This window comes from Melospiza georgiana, chromosome 17 (assembly GCF_028018845.1).
Source record: "Melospiza georgiana isolate bMelGeo1 chromosome 17, bMelGeo1.pri, whole genome shotgun sequence".
In the NCBI taxonomy this organism is placed as follows: domain Eukaryota; kingdom Metazoa; phylum Chordata; class Aves; order Passeriformes; family Passerellidae; genus Melospiza; species Melospiza georgiana.
The window spans coordinates 14413608-14430741 of record NC_080446.1 but is presented as its reverse complement, the minus strand read 5'-3'; the positions used below and the strand labels follow the sequence as shown (position 1 = coordinate 14430741).

The following is a 17134-nucleotide window of genomic DNA, read 5'->3' as shown; positions in this document are numbered from 1 at the left end:
CCTGCTCTGCTCCGGGCTGGGCAGTGCCAGCTCTCTCAGCCTCTCCTCATGGCAGAGACGCTGCAGTCCCTCCATCAGCTTCATGGCCCTGTGCTGGACTCTGTCCAGTCTGTCCCTGTGTCCCGTCCTGGGCAGCCCAGCTCTGGGCCCAGCACTCCAGGGCAGCCCAGGACCCCCTGACCCCCGTGTTTGCTTTTCTCAGTGCTCTCAGCAGTGCTGTGAGCTCCTGGTGTCCCCACACTCCTCGTGCCGTGTCCAGAGATGTGAATCAGAGGAAGCTCAGAGAGGGAGAGGGTACAGCAGTGCCTGCTGAGAGGGTCTGTCCTGCCCTACGGCCTGCAGGAAGGAACCAGAGCAGAGCTTCCCGTGGGAAGGGGCAGAGGAGATGCAGGGGCTGCAGTGCCCAGGACAGGGGCTCCAGCTGCATCCCAGCTCCCAGGACCAGGGGCTGTTTTTCCTGCTGGGGGATCCAGTGGCCCTGAGCAGGGATCAGGGCCTGCTGCTGGAGCAGTGGCCCCAGGGGCAGGGTGGCAGCAAACAGCCAGCACAGCCAAACCACAAATCCAATTTGCCTTGCTGAAAATGCAGATTGAAGATCAGAGAGTGGGCAGAGGATGGAGAGAGTCCGGTCTGGGAAGTGTCCATACCTGTGAGGCTGGCTGGGGATTCCAGCATCCCCCTGGGGTGCCAAACATCCCCCTGGGAATTCCAGCTTCCCCTGGGAGCTCCAGCTTCCCCGGGATTTCCAGCATTACCCCGGGGCTCCCAGAATCCCTCTGGGTTTCCAGCATTCCCCCTCAGGCTCTCGTTGGCCGATTGTTGTTCAAATTGCTGAAGTTTAGCAGTATTATCATGTCAATGGGCCCGGGCAGGCTCAGCACGACAAGCTCGGAGTGGGAAGGGCAGGGAGATGCTCCTCAGCCCCTTCCCTGGCCCCTCATCCCCGAGGCTCCTCAGTCCCCATCAGCCGGGGGCTCTCCGGGATGCCAGGCCGGGCTTGCCCAGGATTTCGGGCTCCTCCCATCAGGCACCCGATGGGATTTTTCCAAAGTTGTTCCACAGGGAGCACAGACAGGTGGAGGGACCCGGGGGTGGCTCACGGCCCAGCCCGGGGCGGGGTGCTGAGCTCAGGGACCGGGTCCCGACAGGTCCACTCAGGTCATGGAAGGTTTAGAAGCAACAAAATAAGTGATTTAAGGAGTTCTCCTTTTTCTTTTGCCATTTTATCCCTTATGCCCGGGGTTGGTGGGGAGAGGTGGGGCAGGACCCGCTGAGGTTTGGGGGCTGTGCCCCAGCAGCACACAGGCCCTGGGGGTGCCCACGCTGTGCCCAAGACAGGGGAGGGACATCCCCAAAGGGACATCCCCAGGAGATGCCCCCCAGGACAGGGGCTCTGGGCTGGCTGCAGGGCAGGGCGCCCATGGTGGCACTTTGCCCGTCACGGGCACTGGGATGTGGCACCACCGCTCAGAGCAGCTCCTCTCTCTCCTTCCCACTGATGAAGGTGCGGCTCCACGGCCCCCCTGATGGACCCATCCCCTTGGGCTCCACGGAGCTCCTGGCAGAGGGTGACAATGCTAGCCAGCCCCACAGGGCACACAGCCGGGCTGGGGGAATCTCATGCTCCTCACACCCTGGACCAGCAGCACATGAACGGTGCAATTTGGTCTCCAAAACCCCAAAGGTGACCTTGGGCTGTGCCGTGGTCAGGGAGAGGCACAGGGAGAGCAGAAAGGCTTCCAGAGACCCTGGCCAGCCTGATGGCCATGGCCCAGCAAGGGCTCCACCTGGTCCCTTCTCAGTCACCACCTTTGCTTGGAGACACCTTCCTCTGTCTCAGGAGCAGTGATGTGCTGGGCTTCTGATTTCCCATCTGGTAAAGACAAAACGAGGCACTGGTGGAACTTCAAGGTGCTCTGAGGTCCCCAGGGTTGTCACCCACACCTGCCCCTGCAGCTCCTGTCCTTGTCCCTGTCCCCTGCCCACAGACACCGGTAACCCCTGGGGCCCAGCTGCAGCATTCAGCCAGGGGAAGGAACTTGTGCAGCGCCTTGTGGGGCAGCCCTGCGTGGGTGTCCCAGGGTGAGGGTTCCGAAGGGGTGTCCCAGGGTGGGGGTTCCAAAGGGGGTGTCCCTGCTGGGTGTCCCCAGGGCTGGCTGTCCCCACGTGGGTGCCGTGCGTGGCTGGGCCCCCGTGCGGGTGCAGCTCCGCGGGGCCGGGCGGCCGCGGGGGCTCCGGGGCTCGCTCTGTCCCTGCCCCCTCCGCCAGGGGCCGTGTCCGGCAGCGGGGCCGAGCCCGGGGCTGCGCCGGCGCCAGGTACGGGCCGGGGCTCGGCGGGGCGGGGGGGCTCGGCGGGGCGGGGGGGCCCCGGTGCCCGGTGACAGCCGGGGGCGGGCGGGCCGGGGCCGGGGCCGGGGGCGGGGGGCCCGGCGAGTTCCTGCCTCCTCGGGAACAAAGGGAACTCTGTCTCGGCATCTGTCACCGCCGCCCACCCAAAACTTTCCGCCGCGCCCGGCTGCCCGCCCGCCGCCGCGGGACGGCCCCGCACCGGCCCCGGCACCGAGACCCCGGCGCGGCCCATGCGAGCGCCCAGGCGGCGGCGGCGGCCCGGGGGTGAGCGCAAAGATGGATCCCGGGGGGCGCGGGGGGAGCCTTTGTGCGGGACGGAGCGGGACGGGCCGCGCCGGCGCTTCCCGAAGTTTGCGGGAGCTGCGGCCGCGGGTCCCGCCCGGCCCCGCCGGAGTCACGGCGGAGTTTGCCCGCCCGGGGACGGCTCGGGGCCGGCGGCGGAGCGCGGGGGCCGCTCTCCGGCTCTCCGGCCGCTCCGTGCCCCCGCCGCCCGGGGGGTTCGGCCGCCGCTGCCCCGCTTTGTGTGGGCGGCCCCGGCCCCTCGCCGCCTGTTGCGGCCGGAGGGGCGGCGGGGCCCGGCCCCAGAGCCCCGCTCCGCCGAGCCCCGGCCCGTGACAGCCGCCCCCGCCTCCATCCCCGCCGCACAATGACCCCGCGTGGTTCCTCTCCCACTCTCCAGCTCCGGCCTCTTTCTCCTGCTGAGATTGTTTTTGTTTTTAACTTCCCCTCCTCCACCCTACCCCACGCTTGATTCCCCCCCCCCCCCCCCCCCCCGTTGCGGTGCCCCCCGAGTGCTCCCGAGCCCCTGCGGGCGCTGCGATCCCCCGCACCCCCGGGGCTCTGCTCGGTGCCCCTGTTGTCCCGCCGGTGCCGGTCGTTTGTGTCCCCCCCCGGGGGTCTCTGCCCCGGGATTCCCCCTCGGGCGGGCGCGGAGGGGGTGAGACCCCCGCTGGAGGCGGGGGGAGGCCGGTGGGAGGCCCCTTCCCCTCCCCCGGCCGGACACCGCCTGGAGCTCCCTCCGGTTCCCTCGCCAGGCTCCAGGCAGGGCGGCCCCGCGGGCAGCTCCACCATGTCGGACAGTGACCCGGGGGACGAGGACGGCGCCACATCCCCTGACCCCTCGCAGTGCAAGAGGAAGAGAAGGGGCAACCTCCCCAAGGAGTCGGTGAAGATCCTGCGGGACTGGCTGTACGAACACCGCTTCAACGCCTACCCCTCGGAGCAGGAGAAGCTCAGCCTCTCGGGGCAGACCAGCCTCTCCGTGCTGCAGGTACGAGCCGGCCCCGCCCGCGGGGACACCGCTGGGGACACTGCCGTGGGGACACTGCCATGGGGACACTGCCGTGGGGACACTGCCATGGGGACACTGCCGTGGGGACACTGCCGTGGGGTCACTGCCATGGGGACACTGCCGTGGGGACACTGCCATGCTGGGGTCACTGCCATGGGGACAGTGCCGTGGGGACGCTGCCATGGGGACACTGCCATGCTGGGGACACTGCCGTGGGGACACTGCCGTGGGGACACTGCCATGCTGGGGACGCTGCCATGGGGACACTGCCATGGGGACACTGCCGTGGGGACACTGCCATGCTGGGGACACTGCCATGGGGACACTGCCGTGGGGACACTGCCGTGGGGACACTGCCATGCTGGGGACATTGCCATGGGGTCACTGCCATGCTGGGGACACTGCCATGCTGGGGACACTGCCATGGGGACACTGCCATGGTGGGGTCACTGCCGTGGGGACACTGCCATGGGGACACTGCCATGGGGACACTGCCATGCTGGGGTCACTGCCATGGGGACACTGCCGTGGGGACACTGCTGTGGGGACACTGCCATGCTGGGGACACTGCCATGGGGACACTGCCGTGGGGACACTGCCGTGGGGACACTGCCATGCTGGGGACATTGCCATGGGGTCACTGCCATGCTGGGGACACTGTCATGCTGGGGACACTGCCATGGGGACACTGCCATGGTGGGGTCACTGCCGTGGGGACACTGCCATGGGGACACTGCCGTGGGGACACTGCCATGCTGGGGTCACTGCCATGGGGACACTGCCGTGGGGACACTGCTGTGGGGACACTGCCATGCTGGGGACACTGCCATGCTGGGGACAGTGCCATGGGGACACTGCCGTGGGGTCACTGCCATGGGGACACTGCCATGCTGGGGACAGTGCCATGGGGACAGTGCCGTGGGGACACTGCCATGGGGACACTGCCATGGGGACACTGCCATGCTGGGGACACTGCCATGGGGACACTGCCATGCGGTGTGGGACAGCAGAACCCCTCCGAGGATCCCAAAGGTCTGGGCAGGCTGGGATCGTTCGCCAGGGAAGGGCAGAAAGGAAGCCAGGAAGGGATGTTGGGGAAGGAAAGGCACCTGTGTGAAGGGAGGGTGTTTCCCGGGACAGTGAGCCCTGGGAGCAGCTGTGCTGAGCTGGAAGGTGGCGGGGCTGGCGTGGGGACAGGCTGGATGCTGTCAGTCAGAGCTGCGCAGGTGGGAGGGTTTGGGGGGTGCCTCTTTATCCTGTTCCCCTGGACACCCCCAGCAGGATGAGCACCCCCTGCACACAGAGGGTGCAGAGGACAGCCCTGGGGTGGGCAAGGCCAGGAGTTGGACTTGATGATCTCTGTGGATCCCTTCCAGCTGAGGATATTCTGTGATTTTAGCCAGAAGGGAGAGAGGCTGGGCTGCACTTGGAGTGCCCTGGGCTGGCAGGCCGGTCCCAGTTACACCAGCTGCATTAAGGGGAGCCCCGTCCAGGAGTCCCCCTGTCCTGCTCCCAGCTCTGGGCTGGTGTTCTCCATGTGGCAGGAGCCCTGGGCAGCATTGGGGGTGAGCAGTGCTTGTCCTTCCCACTCTGCTGTAGTCCCTGCTGTGTTTGGGGTGTCTGGGGGGGCCTGCCCAGCTGCTGGCCCTGTGCCCTGGGCCCGTGCCCCTCTCCCAGCCTGACAGGGTGTGGGGTGCTCTCTGCTCCCTGGGCTGCAGTGGGTGCAGGCAGCAGGCAGGGCCGGGGGGTTTGCTCCTCTGCTGGAGCTTCCTCTGCACCTCTGGCTCCTCTGCCCGTGGCTCAGCACAGTCCTGGCCAGCTGTCCCAGCCCAGACAGCGAGTGTGGGCAGGGCTGTCTGCCTGCCCTGTCCCTGGGCAGCAGGGCAAGCCTGCCCTTTCCCTTTTGTGTGTTTCTCTGGGTGCTGGCTGTGCCCCAGAGCCGTGTCCAGCAGCTGCTTGCGGACAGCCTGGAGCCCCTGGCCGGGCTTGGGGCTCACTCAGGGACAGGCCTGGCCCGTGGCAGCTGGGCTGGTGCTGGCCTGGGTTGGCCTGGCAGTGCCTGGCACAGCCCCCCAGGGCTCGGGGGCACTGGCAGGTGCCCGGCTCTCAGTGCCCGGAGCCCCTGGGACCCGGCAGGGGCTGGCACACGGGTGGGCTCTGTTGGGGTGTGGCCCTGCTGGGTGCCAGCTGCTGTTTGCCCCAGGTGACCCCAGAGCCAGCATGTGCCCCCTGTACCCGCTATGCAGGGGTCCCAGCCCCGTGGCATCCCCAGTGCCAGCCTGAGGGGCTGCAGCAGCAACCCCTGGGGTTCCCTCTGCCTGCTGGAGGGAGGCGTGGCACACCCCATGGTCTGGCTGTGGGGTTCAGTCCGTGATGCTGATCCGGCCCCTCTGGCCCAGGGCTCTGCCACAGCCACTGGCCAACCCCCCCAGCTGTTTCTTTGTGCCCCCCAGGCTGCTCCAGTGGCCTGGGGAGCTGGAGCTGTGCACAGCAGCCAGGGATCAGGGGGAGCAGGAAGCCCTGTGCCTCCCTTGCAGGAATTCCAGCACTAGCAAAGTGGCACCTGCTCCCACTGAGGCTTCCTGGACAGCAGCAGCTTTCCCAGCCTGTGCCCTGCTGTGGCACCAGGGGACTGATACTGCCCAAAGGGACAGAGCAGGGCGTGCTGCTGGGAGGAAAAGGGAGGGAATGAACCCAATGAGCTGCTTCAGAGCCAGAGCATGTCCCAGCTCTGTGACAGTGCCTGCTGTCACAGTGGCTGTGTGTCCCCATTTCCGTGCCCTGTTCCCCAATGGGAAGTGAATGCTGGAAGCAGCATGGTGGTGGGGACAGGCTGGATTTTGGGGGTTCTCAGCATTGAGGAGTTGGGCTTTTTGTTGGGAGTCCACCTCTCTAGCTGGGGATCACAGTGGTGGATTGGCCAGGATTGTGTCAAAGGGACCCAGCTAAGGCCTGCAAGGGAGGGGGTTTGGAACAGAAGAGGGAGTAAGACTGGTGTGTTTGAGAGTTTTAATGCCAAATATTGTCATAAAGAAAAAAAAAAACGACAGCTGAGGTCTTGCTGTGGTTGAAGTTGTGGCAAGTTCTCTCTCCTTGGGGGAAATATTTTCCATAGCTGTTGATTTAGGAAAGATCAGACGTTTTTCCCCCCTTGATTTATTCTAATTGTTTTCTAGGAAGAAGGCGGTTATTTAAATGCAGCATTTTATATAAAGATGCTGAAACAATTCATGGCCAAGGCTCAATAATGGCAAAGGGCTGCCAGACGTGCAGCCCTCATGCTGTGCAGTTTGGGAGAGCCTTTAGCATGAGTTGTGACCCTGCTTGTGGGCAGAGGCACAGGAAGGTGTCTGCTGTCCCTGTCGGGGGCTGAGGGGCTGCAGCTCCATCACCTGATGGCTTCTAGGGTTTTCCATCTGTGCTGCTCTCCTGCCATCCACCTGCTCTGGCAGCCTCAGTGCTCCTGTTCGGGTTGGCAGCAGTGTGGAAACAGGGCTGAGCTCCAGGATGGGGCACCTGGAGAAGGAAAACCTGTCCCCAGGCTGGGGACCTGCAGGGTGGGCTCTGGGCTGGCTCTGTGCAATGCCAGGGGCTCTGGCTGGGGCTGTGCTGTACCTGCAGCCGGGGTTTCTGGCACGGCACCGAGCCCCTCCTGCCTTAGGGCGACTCTGCCGAGCCCCCCCAGCCCCGGGGCTCGGGCACGGCTGCTGTGCCGGGGGCTCGGCCGGGGCAGCGCGGGCTGGGCCCGTTCCCGGCTGCCATGGAGCGCAGGAGAGCGGGCACGGCCCCGAGCGGGGCTGGCAGGGCCGGGGAGGAAGGGGCTGCCCCGGGCGGGCGGTGCCGGGCAGGAAGCAGCCGGTGCTGGGGTTTCCGTGGGTGCCAGCGCCGGCTGTGCCTCTCCGGAGCCGCTCGGGAAGGGGTGCAGGGCTGAGGGGGCCTGGGGGAGTCCGGCTGTGCGGGAGCCGCTGCTGCTGCTCTGAGGGAGCCGCTGCTGCTCTGGGGGAGCCGCTCACCTACTCTGGGGGAGCCGCTGCTGCTGCTGCTCTGCAGGCCCGGCTGACCCCGCCGCCCTCTCTCCTCGCAGATCTGTAACTGGTTCATCAACGCGCGGCGGCGGCTGCTCCCCGACATGCTGCGCAAGGACGGCAAGGACCCCAACCAGTTCACCATCTCCCGCCGCGGGGGCAAGGCCGGGGACGCGGCCGTGCCGCGGGGCGCTGCCGCCGGCCCGGGGCTGCTCGTGGTGCCGCCCGCGGGCGCCTCCAAGGTGCTGTCCATGTCGGTGTGCCCGCGGGTGCTGTGCCAGCCGGCGCGGGCGCTGGCCGTGGTGAGCGCCCACAGCCCCGAGTGGGAGAAGCCGCCCGGGCCCGAGGCCAGGGCGGGCCCCGGCAGCAGCAGCACCCTGACCCTGCTGGCGCGGGCCGAGGCGGGCAGCCCCACACCCGGACTCTTCAACACGCCGCCCCCCACGCCCCCCGAGCTCTTCGGGGACGACTTCAGCAGCTTCCAGCTGCTGGTGGAGGTGGCCCTGCAGAAGGCGGCCGAGCTGGAGCGGCAGCGGCAGGGGGGGCAGCTGCCCCCCGGAGCCCCCAAATAACCCGGGCCGGGTCCCGCAGGGTGCCCTGTCCGGGGCTCCGACCCTCCGGCCTCTGCGTCGTCCCCACGGCCCGTCCAGGAGCGGCTCCTGCCCGCGGGGGCTCCGGTGACTCTCGGCAGCCGGGGCGGCAGAGGAAGGCCGGTCCCACCCCGCCATCCTCCCCGGAGATGCCTCGGCTGCCGAGCGCGGTGCCCGGTGTGTGCCCGAGCCCGGCGCTGGCCGTGCCCTGTCCCTGCCGGGCACTGAGCTCCCCTGGAAAACCTGCTGACCTCCTCCTCTCCTGCCAACAAGGGTCCAGCGCCGTTTGTCAGGGAGACAGAGAGAACCTGGGTTTTTAATGCCAGTGTAAGGACTGTGGCTGAAGAGCTTTGTCTCCCAAATCTCTGATCCTTTCTCCCTGCCACCCTTCCCCCCCGGCCCCCCTTTTGTTTTTGGGGGCTTTTCTGTTTCCTGGTGCTGGCCAGGGGGCCTGCCTCGCCCAGGGAAGGGCAAAGGACAGATGAACTGGAAACATGGAGTCTGTGGCATTTTATAATGGAAAAAAATAGGACCCTCCTCTTCCTTTTTAGGTTCTGGATGCTGCCAGTAGAAATCTCTATGGTGCTGTTTAGCAAGTTTTTTGTTGAAACATTTTCCCTTTAATTGTGATTTATTACATGATTATTACTTTTTTTTAAATTTTTTTTTTAATCTGTAAGCATTTCCATACCTTCCCCGCGCTCCCCTCGCGTTCATGCCGAATGTGTGCACGCTGTGCCCGGAGCCGTGAGCGCAAGCCCGGGCAGAGCTGAGACTGTGAATTTTGTACCCGATTTCATTTCCTTTTTTATTTTATTTTATTTTATTTTATTCTTTTTTTTTCTTCCATAAAACCTTTGGAAAGAGGCGTGGTGCGGGCACGGCCACGTGCGTCCTGCAAGTGCAGCGCGGGGCTGCAGGCAGGGGCGGGCGGAGGACGGAGATGTCGCTCCCTGTCCCCTCCCCTCGCAGCGCGGCTGTGCGGTGCTGGGGACCTCTAGTGACAAACTGGGGTCAGCTGGCACGGCCGGGCCTGCGGGGACCGGGGCAGCTCCTGGGCTCCGGGGCTCCGGGCTGTCCCGGGCCCTGGCGGAGCTGGGTTGTTCAGTGACTGTACCCGGCCCGGGCAGCGCTGATCCCCTCGGTAATTCCCGAGCCAGATGAGATGATTGGAGGGGGTAAAGCCGCAGGATTGGGAGCTCTGCAGGGCAGGGGGAGAGCACCGAGGGGGAGGAAGGGGCTGGAAGGGAAAAGCGCTGATTTGGGGGACTGGTGTGTTCCCACCCATCATTTCTTCAGAGGAAGGTGCCAGGGAGGGGCAGCTGTGGGAAGGTTTGCCAAAAGTATCACCTGGGCAGGTGCCCTGTGCAGTTCTGAGGGTGCCCATCGTGTGCCTCTCACTCCCACCTCCATTTCTATACCCAGCCTTTGTTTTCCCTTTGTCTCCTTCCCAGGGAAAGTCCTCAGTTTTGGGACTCTCACCTTGTCACCCGCTGCAGCTCTGTCCCTTGCCCTGGGGGAGGGAGAGGCTCTTTGGCCTCCTGCTCTTGCCCCAGTCAAACCCCAGTGGTTTCCTTCCCCCAGCTGTGCCTGTGCCAGGGGCTGGTGCTGCTGCCCTGGGAGGGACCAGAGAGTTGGGAGGGCAGGAGTTATTGGAATTAAATTTATGGAGAAATAACAAACTACTGTAAATATCTTTTTGTTTGTTTTTCTATTGTCAAATAAAAGTTTTTTTAGTTTTGGTTGTTATTTTTAAATATGAGCTGTGTGTCAGAATGAGATGTGTCCTTTGTGGGTGCCTCACTTGGTTCTTCACCCCTGGGAGGAACCCCTGGGCCACCCTGGAAGAGCACCCAGGTGTCCCCCACTGTCCATGGGCTTTGTGCTCGGGGTGAGGGATGTGGGAACGTGGGATGAGGCACATTCCCATGGGGAGTGGGGGGCTGGAGCCAGGGCAGGGCCTGCGTACTTCCCAGAATGGTTTGGGCCGGAAAGACCTTGAAGACCATTTAGGCACAGCCCCCTGCCATGGGCAGGGACACGTTCCACTACCCAGGGTGCTCCAAGCCCTGTCCAGCCTGGCCTTTGATCCCTCCAGGGATGGGGCAGCCACAGCTTCTCTGGGTAACCTGTGCCAGGGCCTGCCCACCCTCACAGCAAGGAATTTCTTCCCAATATCCTTGATCTCTGATAATGTGAAGCCATTCCCATCCCTTGTCCCAAGTCCCCCTCCAGCTCTCCTGGAGCCCCTTTAGGCCCAGGAAGGGGCTCTGAGCGGCCCCCAGAGTGTTCCCTTCTCCAGGCTGAACACTCCCAGCTTTCCCAGCCTTTCCTACTTCCCAAACTACTCCGCCACTGCCAACCCCGCCCAAAGCCCCACACGAGTGGGTGAGACCCCGGAACCCTCCCTCGCAGTGCTCTCCATGGCTGGGGCGGGGCTGTGCCCACAACAGCGCCGGCAGCGGGGATCGCTGAGCACCCCCGAGGGTCCCGGGACCCCTGTGCACCCCCGAGGGGTCCCGGGACCGCTGTGCCTGCCGAGGGTCCCCAGCCCCGCGGTTGTGCCGGAGGCAGCGCGACCCCCGCGCATGGACGGAGCCGGGAGCGGGCCTGAGGTGGCCCCGGGACGGGCGCGGTCCCGCTCCGGGCGGGGGCCGGGCCGAGCCGGTGCCGCGGGGCATTCCCGGGGGTTCCCGGGGATTGGGCCCCGCGCGGTACGGGCTGGGCCCGGGGAAGACGCGGGAGCGGCTACAGGCGCCGGAGCGCGGGGCCGAGACGGAACACGGACAGGGGACACCGACACGGGACAAGGACCCCGGACAGGGACACGGACACAGTCACGGGACGGGGACACGGGACAGGGAATCAGGCGGGCACGGCGCGCTCCAGCCCCGCCTGCCCGAGCACGGCACAGAGCATAAGGAGGCCACGCCCACCGCCCCTCAAGCCCCGCCCTCTCCCAGCAGCCTCACGGCCATTCGCCGCCGCAGCAGGTACTGTGCTGTGATTGGTTGATAAGGCCCGGAAGTACTGTGACACACGGCCTCTCCCCTTGTATCCACTGGGGGCGGCCATTTTGTTTCACCCGCCATCTTATGGCAGGGCGCAGCCATTTTGTTAACGTCACGCCGCGCTGTGATTGGCAGGCAGCCATCTCGTGACACCACCATCCCCACGTGATCTCAGGCAGCCCCGTGATTGGCTGCCCTTGTCCTTTGGGCTCGAAACAGGTGGATTCAAGGAGTGGGCATGAAATTATTTACAAAAGGGGTGTTAAATATCTGCAACAAATAATTCCCAGATTTATAAAAGGTGTGTCTAAATACGTATAACACGTTTTTGTACACGTGTTACACATATTTATATATATATGCATATAGAAGCATGTAACTCTACCTCTGTATTTGTATATGTATTTTAATACATGTAGGGGAATTTAAAATATTGTACTAATTATAAGATACAAAACCATATTAAAATTAATTATTTTTTACATCTTTATAAATTCACTTACATGTTAAAATATATGCACATATATTGCATATATACAAATGCATGTTATGCATATATACAAATCCATGTTATATAAGAATATAAATATTATGAGCAAGCCCAGCCCAGGGCAGCAAGAAGAGCTTGACCACTCCATGAGCAGCAGCGGGGAAAAGTAAATGATAAAATAAATAAATTAACTCCTACATCTACTTGGTGCTCCCTGTGTCTCTGCCAGGGATTCCTAAAGCTGCATCCTCCCCAAAACCCAACAGTGCAACCCAACAAAGTCTCTGCCCCCACAGAATCTTTAGGTTTGAGAAAGGCCTCCAAGAGGAGTCCCAGCTGCTGCCAAACCCTGCCATAGCCACGCACCACCAGGTGCCACCTGCACAGACCCTTCCAACACCTCCAGGGCTGGGGACTGTCCCCCTGCCCTGGGCAGCCCTGACCACATTTTCCATGAAGGACTTTCCCCCAGTATCCAATGTAACCCCCCCCAGAGCAACCTGAGGCTGCTTGCACTTGTCCCCTGAGAGCAGAGCCTGACCCCCACCTCCAGCCCAATCTGAATCCCAGCACAGCCAAGCTTTGGGAATTCTATGGCTGAGGGCAGAGACCTCAGAGCAGTGTTCATGGACAGCCCCAGACAGCACACAACGGGCAGCAGGCATCGTTCAGGATTTCACTTTTATTTATTTTTTGCCTTCTGGATCACCAACACTCTCACTGAAACCACTGGGATTCCACCTCCACCCCCATGACAGTAGCACACAATCTCCCAACTTGTTCAAACGTGTGAAGAGGAAAAAAAAAAAAATCCCCAGCAAGATCCCTCAGGATGGGACAAAAACCTTCTGTGTGAGAGGGTGGCAAAGAATCAGGGGGTGGCAGCTCTGGCTCCGAGGAGCCAGACCAGAAAGGAGACCTACAAAGGGGAAGAAAAAATGGGCTAAAAAATATTTAGCAATCCTTCCTCTACCCAGAGAGCAGGGAGATAAGGAAAAAATAGTCATCTGCTTACACACAGGGTATATATTTTTACACACACTTGGACACACATCTAGATATAGTACATGTAAAAATATATGCTATACATCTGCCCACCCCCGCGGTGGCGTGGGCAGGATCCGTGTGTAGGAATTACTATACAGGTACTACTAAGTGTATATGTGCATATGTACACCCTCCTGTCTCCTCCTGGACACGCTGACCCCACAGCCCCCGCTGCAGCAGCTCCTCTCTCCACCAGCCAGCCAAGGACAGCGGTGTGGGAAGGGGAAGAGGAGGGAAACCATAGTGCTGTGCTCGTGCTCTCTGCTCCTTCAGTTCCGCTCCGGAGCGGGTTCCGGCTCTCGGGGTCCCCTGCGCCAGGTTTATTGCACATTTTGCTCTGGGCTGCATTTCAACCCCACATTCCACAGCCCCGGCGTCCTCTCCCTCCAACAAGCTGAAGATGGGGCCCCCTGTGCCCGTCCTCCCCCAGCCCAGCACCCCCATCCCAGGAACACAAAGCCCAGCAGGCTGCTGGCTGGAGAGGGCAGCAGGGATGACACACCACAGGTGCTCTCTGCGGGGACAGGGGGGTCCGGACGCGGGAACCGAAACCATGCAAAGGGTGGGGAACGGGAGCAGGAGGAGGGAAAAATAAAGGATGAGAAGGGCAGAACAGATCTGAGGAGGAGGAAGAACACAGCATGGCAAGTGCTCAAGGCTTCGTGCTTTCTTGTCCTCTTCTTGTAAACAAGCTAATAATTCTCATGAGATAGAACAAGTAAAAAGACTGAAGTTCCAAGTCGAGGGGCTGGAGTTCCCAGGAGTCTGTCCAGTCCATTCAGCAACACCACAGCTGGGGAGAAAACGAGGGGCATTTTTTCTTTTTTTTTTTTTTAATTTTTTTTTGTTTGTATTTTTTTTTTTTGTTAAAATCTTCATTACTTAAAGCTGAGAGAGAAAAAAGCCAACTCAGGAGCCCTTTTCAAGGATGGCTCATTGTCTCTAGACTGAATAAATCACACAGGTTTCAAGAGAACCTTTTTTTTCCCATTTAATGACTTATAAAAGCCGCAGGCTGGCCGTGGCTGGGCTCAGAGGCGGGTCTGGGCCTCGGGGACGTAGATCTCGATGCTGTCGGCACTCTCGGTGGCCGAGTTCTGCCGCACGGAGGCCGCGCGCTTGGCCGCCATCAGCCGCTTCCGTGCCTCCTGCCGCTGCTTGTCCGAGTCGGAGCCTTTGTCCCGGCCCAGCTGCGATTTGGACTTGGCTGGCTTCTTTGGCACTGGAGGCGGTGGCTTCTTCTCTTCCTTTAGGGAGACAGGAAGGAAAAACCCACACCTGATACAAATGTGCGCGGCTGGGCGCCGGCTCAGCGCCGGGGGACGGGGATGGCGCTGGGGAGAGCAGCTCTGCAGCCAGACACCCCTCAGATCAACTGCCCCGTTTCTACAAGGAGCCGTTTTGCATTTCACAGAATCACAGACTGTCCTGCATAGGAAGGCACCCACAACAATCATGGAATCACAGAATGGTCTGGGTTGGAAGATCACCCAGTGCCACCCCCTGCCATGGCAGAGACACCCTCCTCTAGACCGTGTCCAACCTGGCCTTGGACATTTCCTGGGATGGAAGTCCACAACCCAGGGGCTGATGATCCAAAACCAGGATCATCAAGTCCAACCCCTGCACGGACACCTGCAGGACACCCTGTGCCTGAGAGCAGTGTCCCAACCCTCCTGGAGCTCTGGCAACCTGGGGCTGTGCCCATTCCCCAGGGAGCCTGGGCAGTGCCAGCACCCTCTGGGGGAGAATCGTTTCCTGTTATCCAGCCTAACCCTCCTCTCCATGCAGCTTCCATGGTACAGGGTTCCTCTGGAGTGGCCTGGAGTTCAGAGATTGTCTGGTTCAGCTGCAGCTCAGAGCTCAGCACAGGCAGCAAGAAGACATAACTTCACGTGGAACTGCACAATTTTAATAAGCCACTGTGCCCTGAGTCACAGTCCTCCCTACCCTTACAGGCAGAGCCAGGACCCCACCTCTCCTGCATTTTTCAAAGGTTCAACTTGCCTTTCACATTACTTGGGCACAAAGATAGTTAAACCCATCTACACAGTGCTAGGAATAGTTGAGGCCCCTGCACCACTGTCCACCACTCTGGGCTCTCTCACCACCTTTTCCCCTTGCACAAAACTGTTCCCACTATTACTCAAGAGGAATGAATGGCCTTGGTGCCTTATGAGGCTGTGAGAAGACAAGTGCAGGATGGCAAAAGCCCTTGGGAGCGTCTGTTTGCAGACAAAGGCAGACCTCAGGTACCCCAAATGTGTAGAACAAGGTGCTGTGGCCACTCCCCAGTGCCCCTCACTCACCTTTCTCTCCGGTGTCTCTGCCAATTGCCAGCTATTAGCTTTGAGGTGGTACAGCTCGTCAAACTTCATGCTGATGTCTTCAATGGACAGCTGGAGGAGATCCCAAAATCCAGCCAAGTCCTGGGCTGTGGGTCTGGGATTGGCATTAGGGTTCTACAAGGGGAGAAGCATTAAAAACGCCATTTCAGAAAGAACACACCCAGCAGAACAGCATGAATAGCACCTTCACCCCTTTCATGTCTGCCTGCAACCAAACTCAGTGAGGAGCCACAGGAGACACCAGCCCTGACCACGGACACACAAAGCCATCATTTACAGCCCAAAAAACTTCTGCCAAGCTCAGGAAGCAAGTCCTGACTCCTTGTAAGCACTCCTCCTTACAGCAGAGTAATCCTGAACCTGACACCCAGTGCTGGCACTAACCCCTCAGCAGGAACCTCCAACAGGAGGTGCCCAGCGTGGCAATCAGAGTGACAACACTGGGTTCTTACACAGAGACCCTCATTTCAGGGGGATAAATGATGGAAATGGATACCCAGCTCCGATGCTTGCATGTGCAGCACTCCAAGGAGCCAAACTGAGCTTTCATGAGCAAAATTACTTTGCTACATTTCTGCCCAAAACAACCTGAAAGCATCAGTACTTCTCAGGTTGGGTTGAAAAATTTTAAGGAGCTTAAGTTTCTTCCAAGAATAGGATTTTCCCAGTTCCCAGACAGCTGAACCACCACCACAGACCCTGGAAAGCACGGGATCAGATCCAAGCAGCTCATACAAAGCTCTGCTGGTGCTGTTGCTCAGCTGGGATCAGCACTTTACCCTCTCCTGCTCCTCAAGTCTCATCAAGATTATTTTACATCTAAAGAGGAATTCACCCCTGAGGAAGTTTGCAAAATCCATATTACCATAAAGCTTGAGGGGAAAACTAAACCACAGATTCCATCAATACCCATTAGCCAGGTCAGCTCTGAACAAGGGCAAAGCCCTGCATTCCCTTTCAGAAATCAATTCCAGTGGCCTGGGGACAGTGGCACCAGCCACACACGCAAAGGGAGCATGTGTGGTCAAGAGCAGACCTTTCAAACAGTCCCCCCCTATCCAGCCCAGCCTCAGGGGTTTTCCTCAAAAAGCCCTTCAGAAGCAGGAGGCACCTCTGTGTGACCGTGGTCACAAGGGTTTTCAGGATGAGAGAGAGACAAAAATGTTGATTCCATGATCAGAAGGCTTGATTTGTTATTTTATGATATATATTACATTATGACTATACTAAAAAGAATAGAAAGAAAAAGTTCTCAGAAGGCTAGCTAAGCTAAGAATAAAAAAGAATGAATAACAAAGATCTGTGTCTCAGACAGAGAGCGAGAGCAGCTCTGCTGTGAGTGGTCAGTAAATCCAAACATCTACATGAGATCAATCACGGATCCACCTGTTGCATTCCACAGCAGCAGATAACCATTGGTTACATTTGGTTGCTGAAACTGCAGCTTCTCACAAGGAAAAATCTTAAGAAAGGATTTTTCACAAAAGATGTCTGCGACACCTCTGTGCTAACCCAGCCTTCCCCAGCTGGCACTGCAGGCTGTGGCTTTGTTTCCACAGGGACTGCAGCCTGTTAACACTGACCAAGTCCTTGTAGTGCTGTTCAGAGAGAGGCATCCTCTCAGAAACCAGGAAAAAGAGATCCAGACTCACCAAGTTTTGCTCACAGAGGCCGTGGAATTGCTGGAACTTCTGTGACATTAGTAACTGTGCACTGCCCACTGCACTCAGGACTTTTCCTAAGACTGTGAAGGACAAAAAAAGAAAATAAAATAAAAGGAAATAAAAAGACCTGAATTGAACAGACTGTTAATTGTAGCAATGAGCTCCAGCATTTCTGGAGCAAACACTGGAGTCATCAGAAAAGGAATTTCAGATATCCTCAAGGCACCAACTGCTCTCACAAGATGTTTTGTGACTACATTTGTCTGCCATTGCTCCTTCTGGCAGGCCAAACACAGACCTGGCTGAGGACATTACAATA

At 60.1% G+C, this 17134-nt stretch overlaps 2 protein-coding genes across 7 annotated transcripts in view; one reads left to right on the top strand and one right to left on the bottom strand.

Annotated features, from left to right (window-relative positions):
- The first annotated feature begins 3403 nt into the window (after positions 1 to 3403).
- Positions 3404 to 8237, top strand: TGIF2 (TGFB induced factor homeobox 2). The gene is made up of 2 exons (XM_058036411.1): positions 3404 to 3619; positions 7725 to 8237. The coding sequence occupies exons 1-2, from the start codon at positions 3419 to 3421 to the stop codon at positions 8235 to 8237; spliced, it is 714 nt and encodes a 237-aa protein (XP_057892394.1). The 5' UTR covers positions 3404 to 3418.
- Positions 8238 to 12420: 4183 nt separating this feature from the next.
- The window catches only part of DLGAP4 (DLG associated protein 4), a 174005-nt gene continuing 169291 nt past the window's right edge, over positions 12421 to 17134 (bottom strand). For all 6 annotated transcript variants that reach the window (XM_058036413.1, XM_058036412.1, XM_058036414.1 and 3 more), the window contains 3 exons: positions 16804 to 16895; positions 15113 to 15265; positions 12421 to 14050 (listed from right to left, as the gene is read on the bottom strand). In XM_058036413.1, the coding sequence (XP_057892396.1) occupies positions 13835 to 14050; positions 15113 to 15265; positions 16804 to 16895 (461 nt within the window). In that variant the 3' untranslated portion in view covers positions 12421 to 13834. The remainder of the gene's footprint in view (positions 14051 to 15112; positions 15266 to 16803; positions 16896 to 17134) is intronic.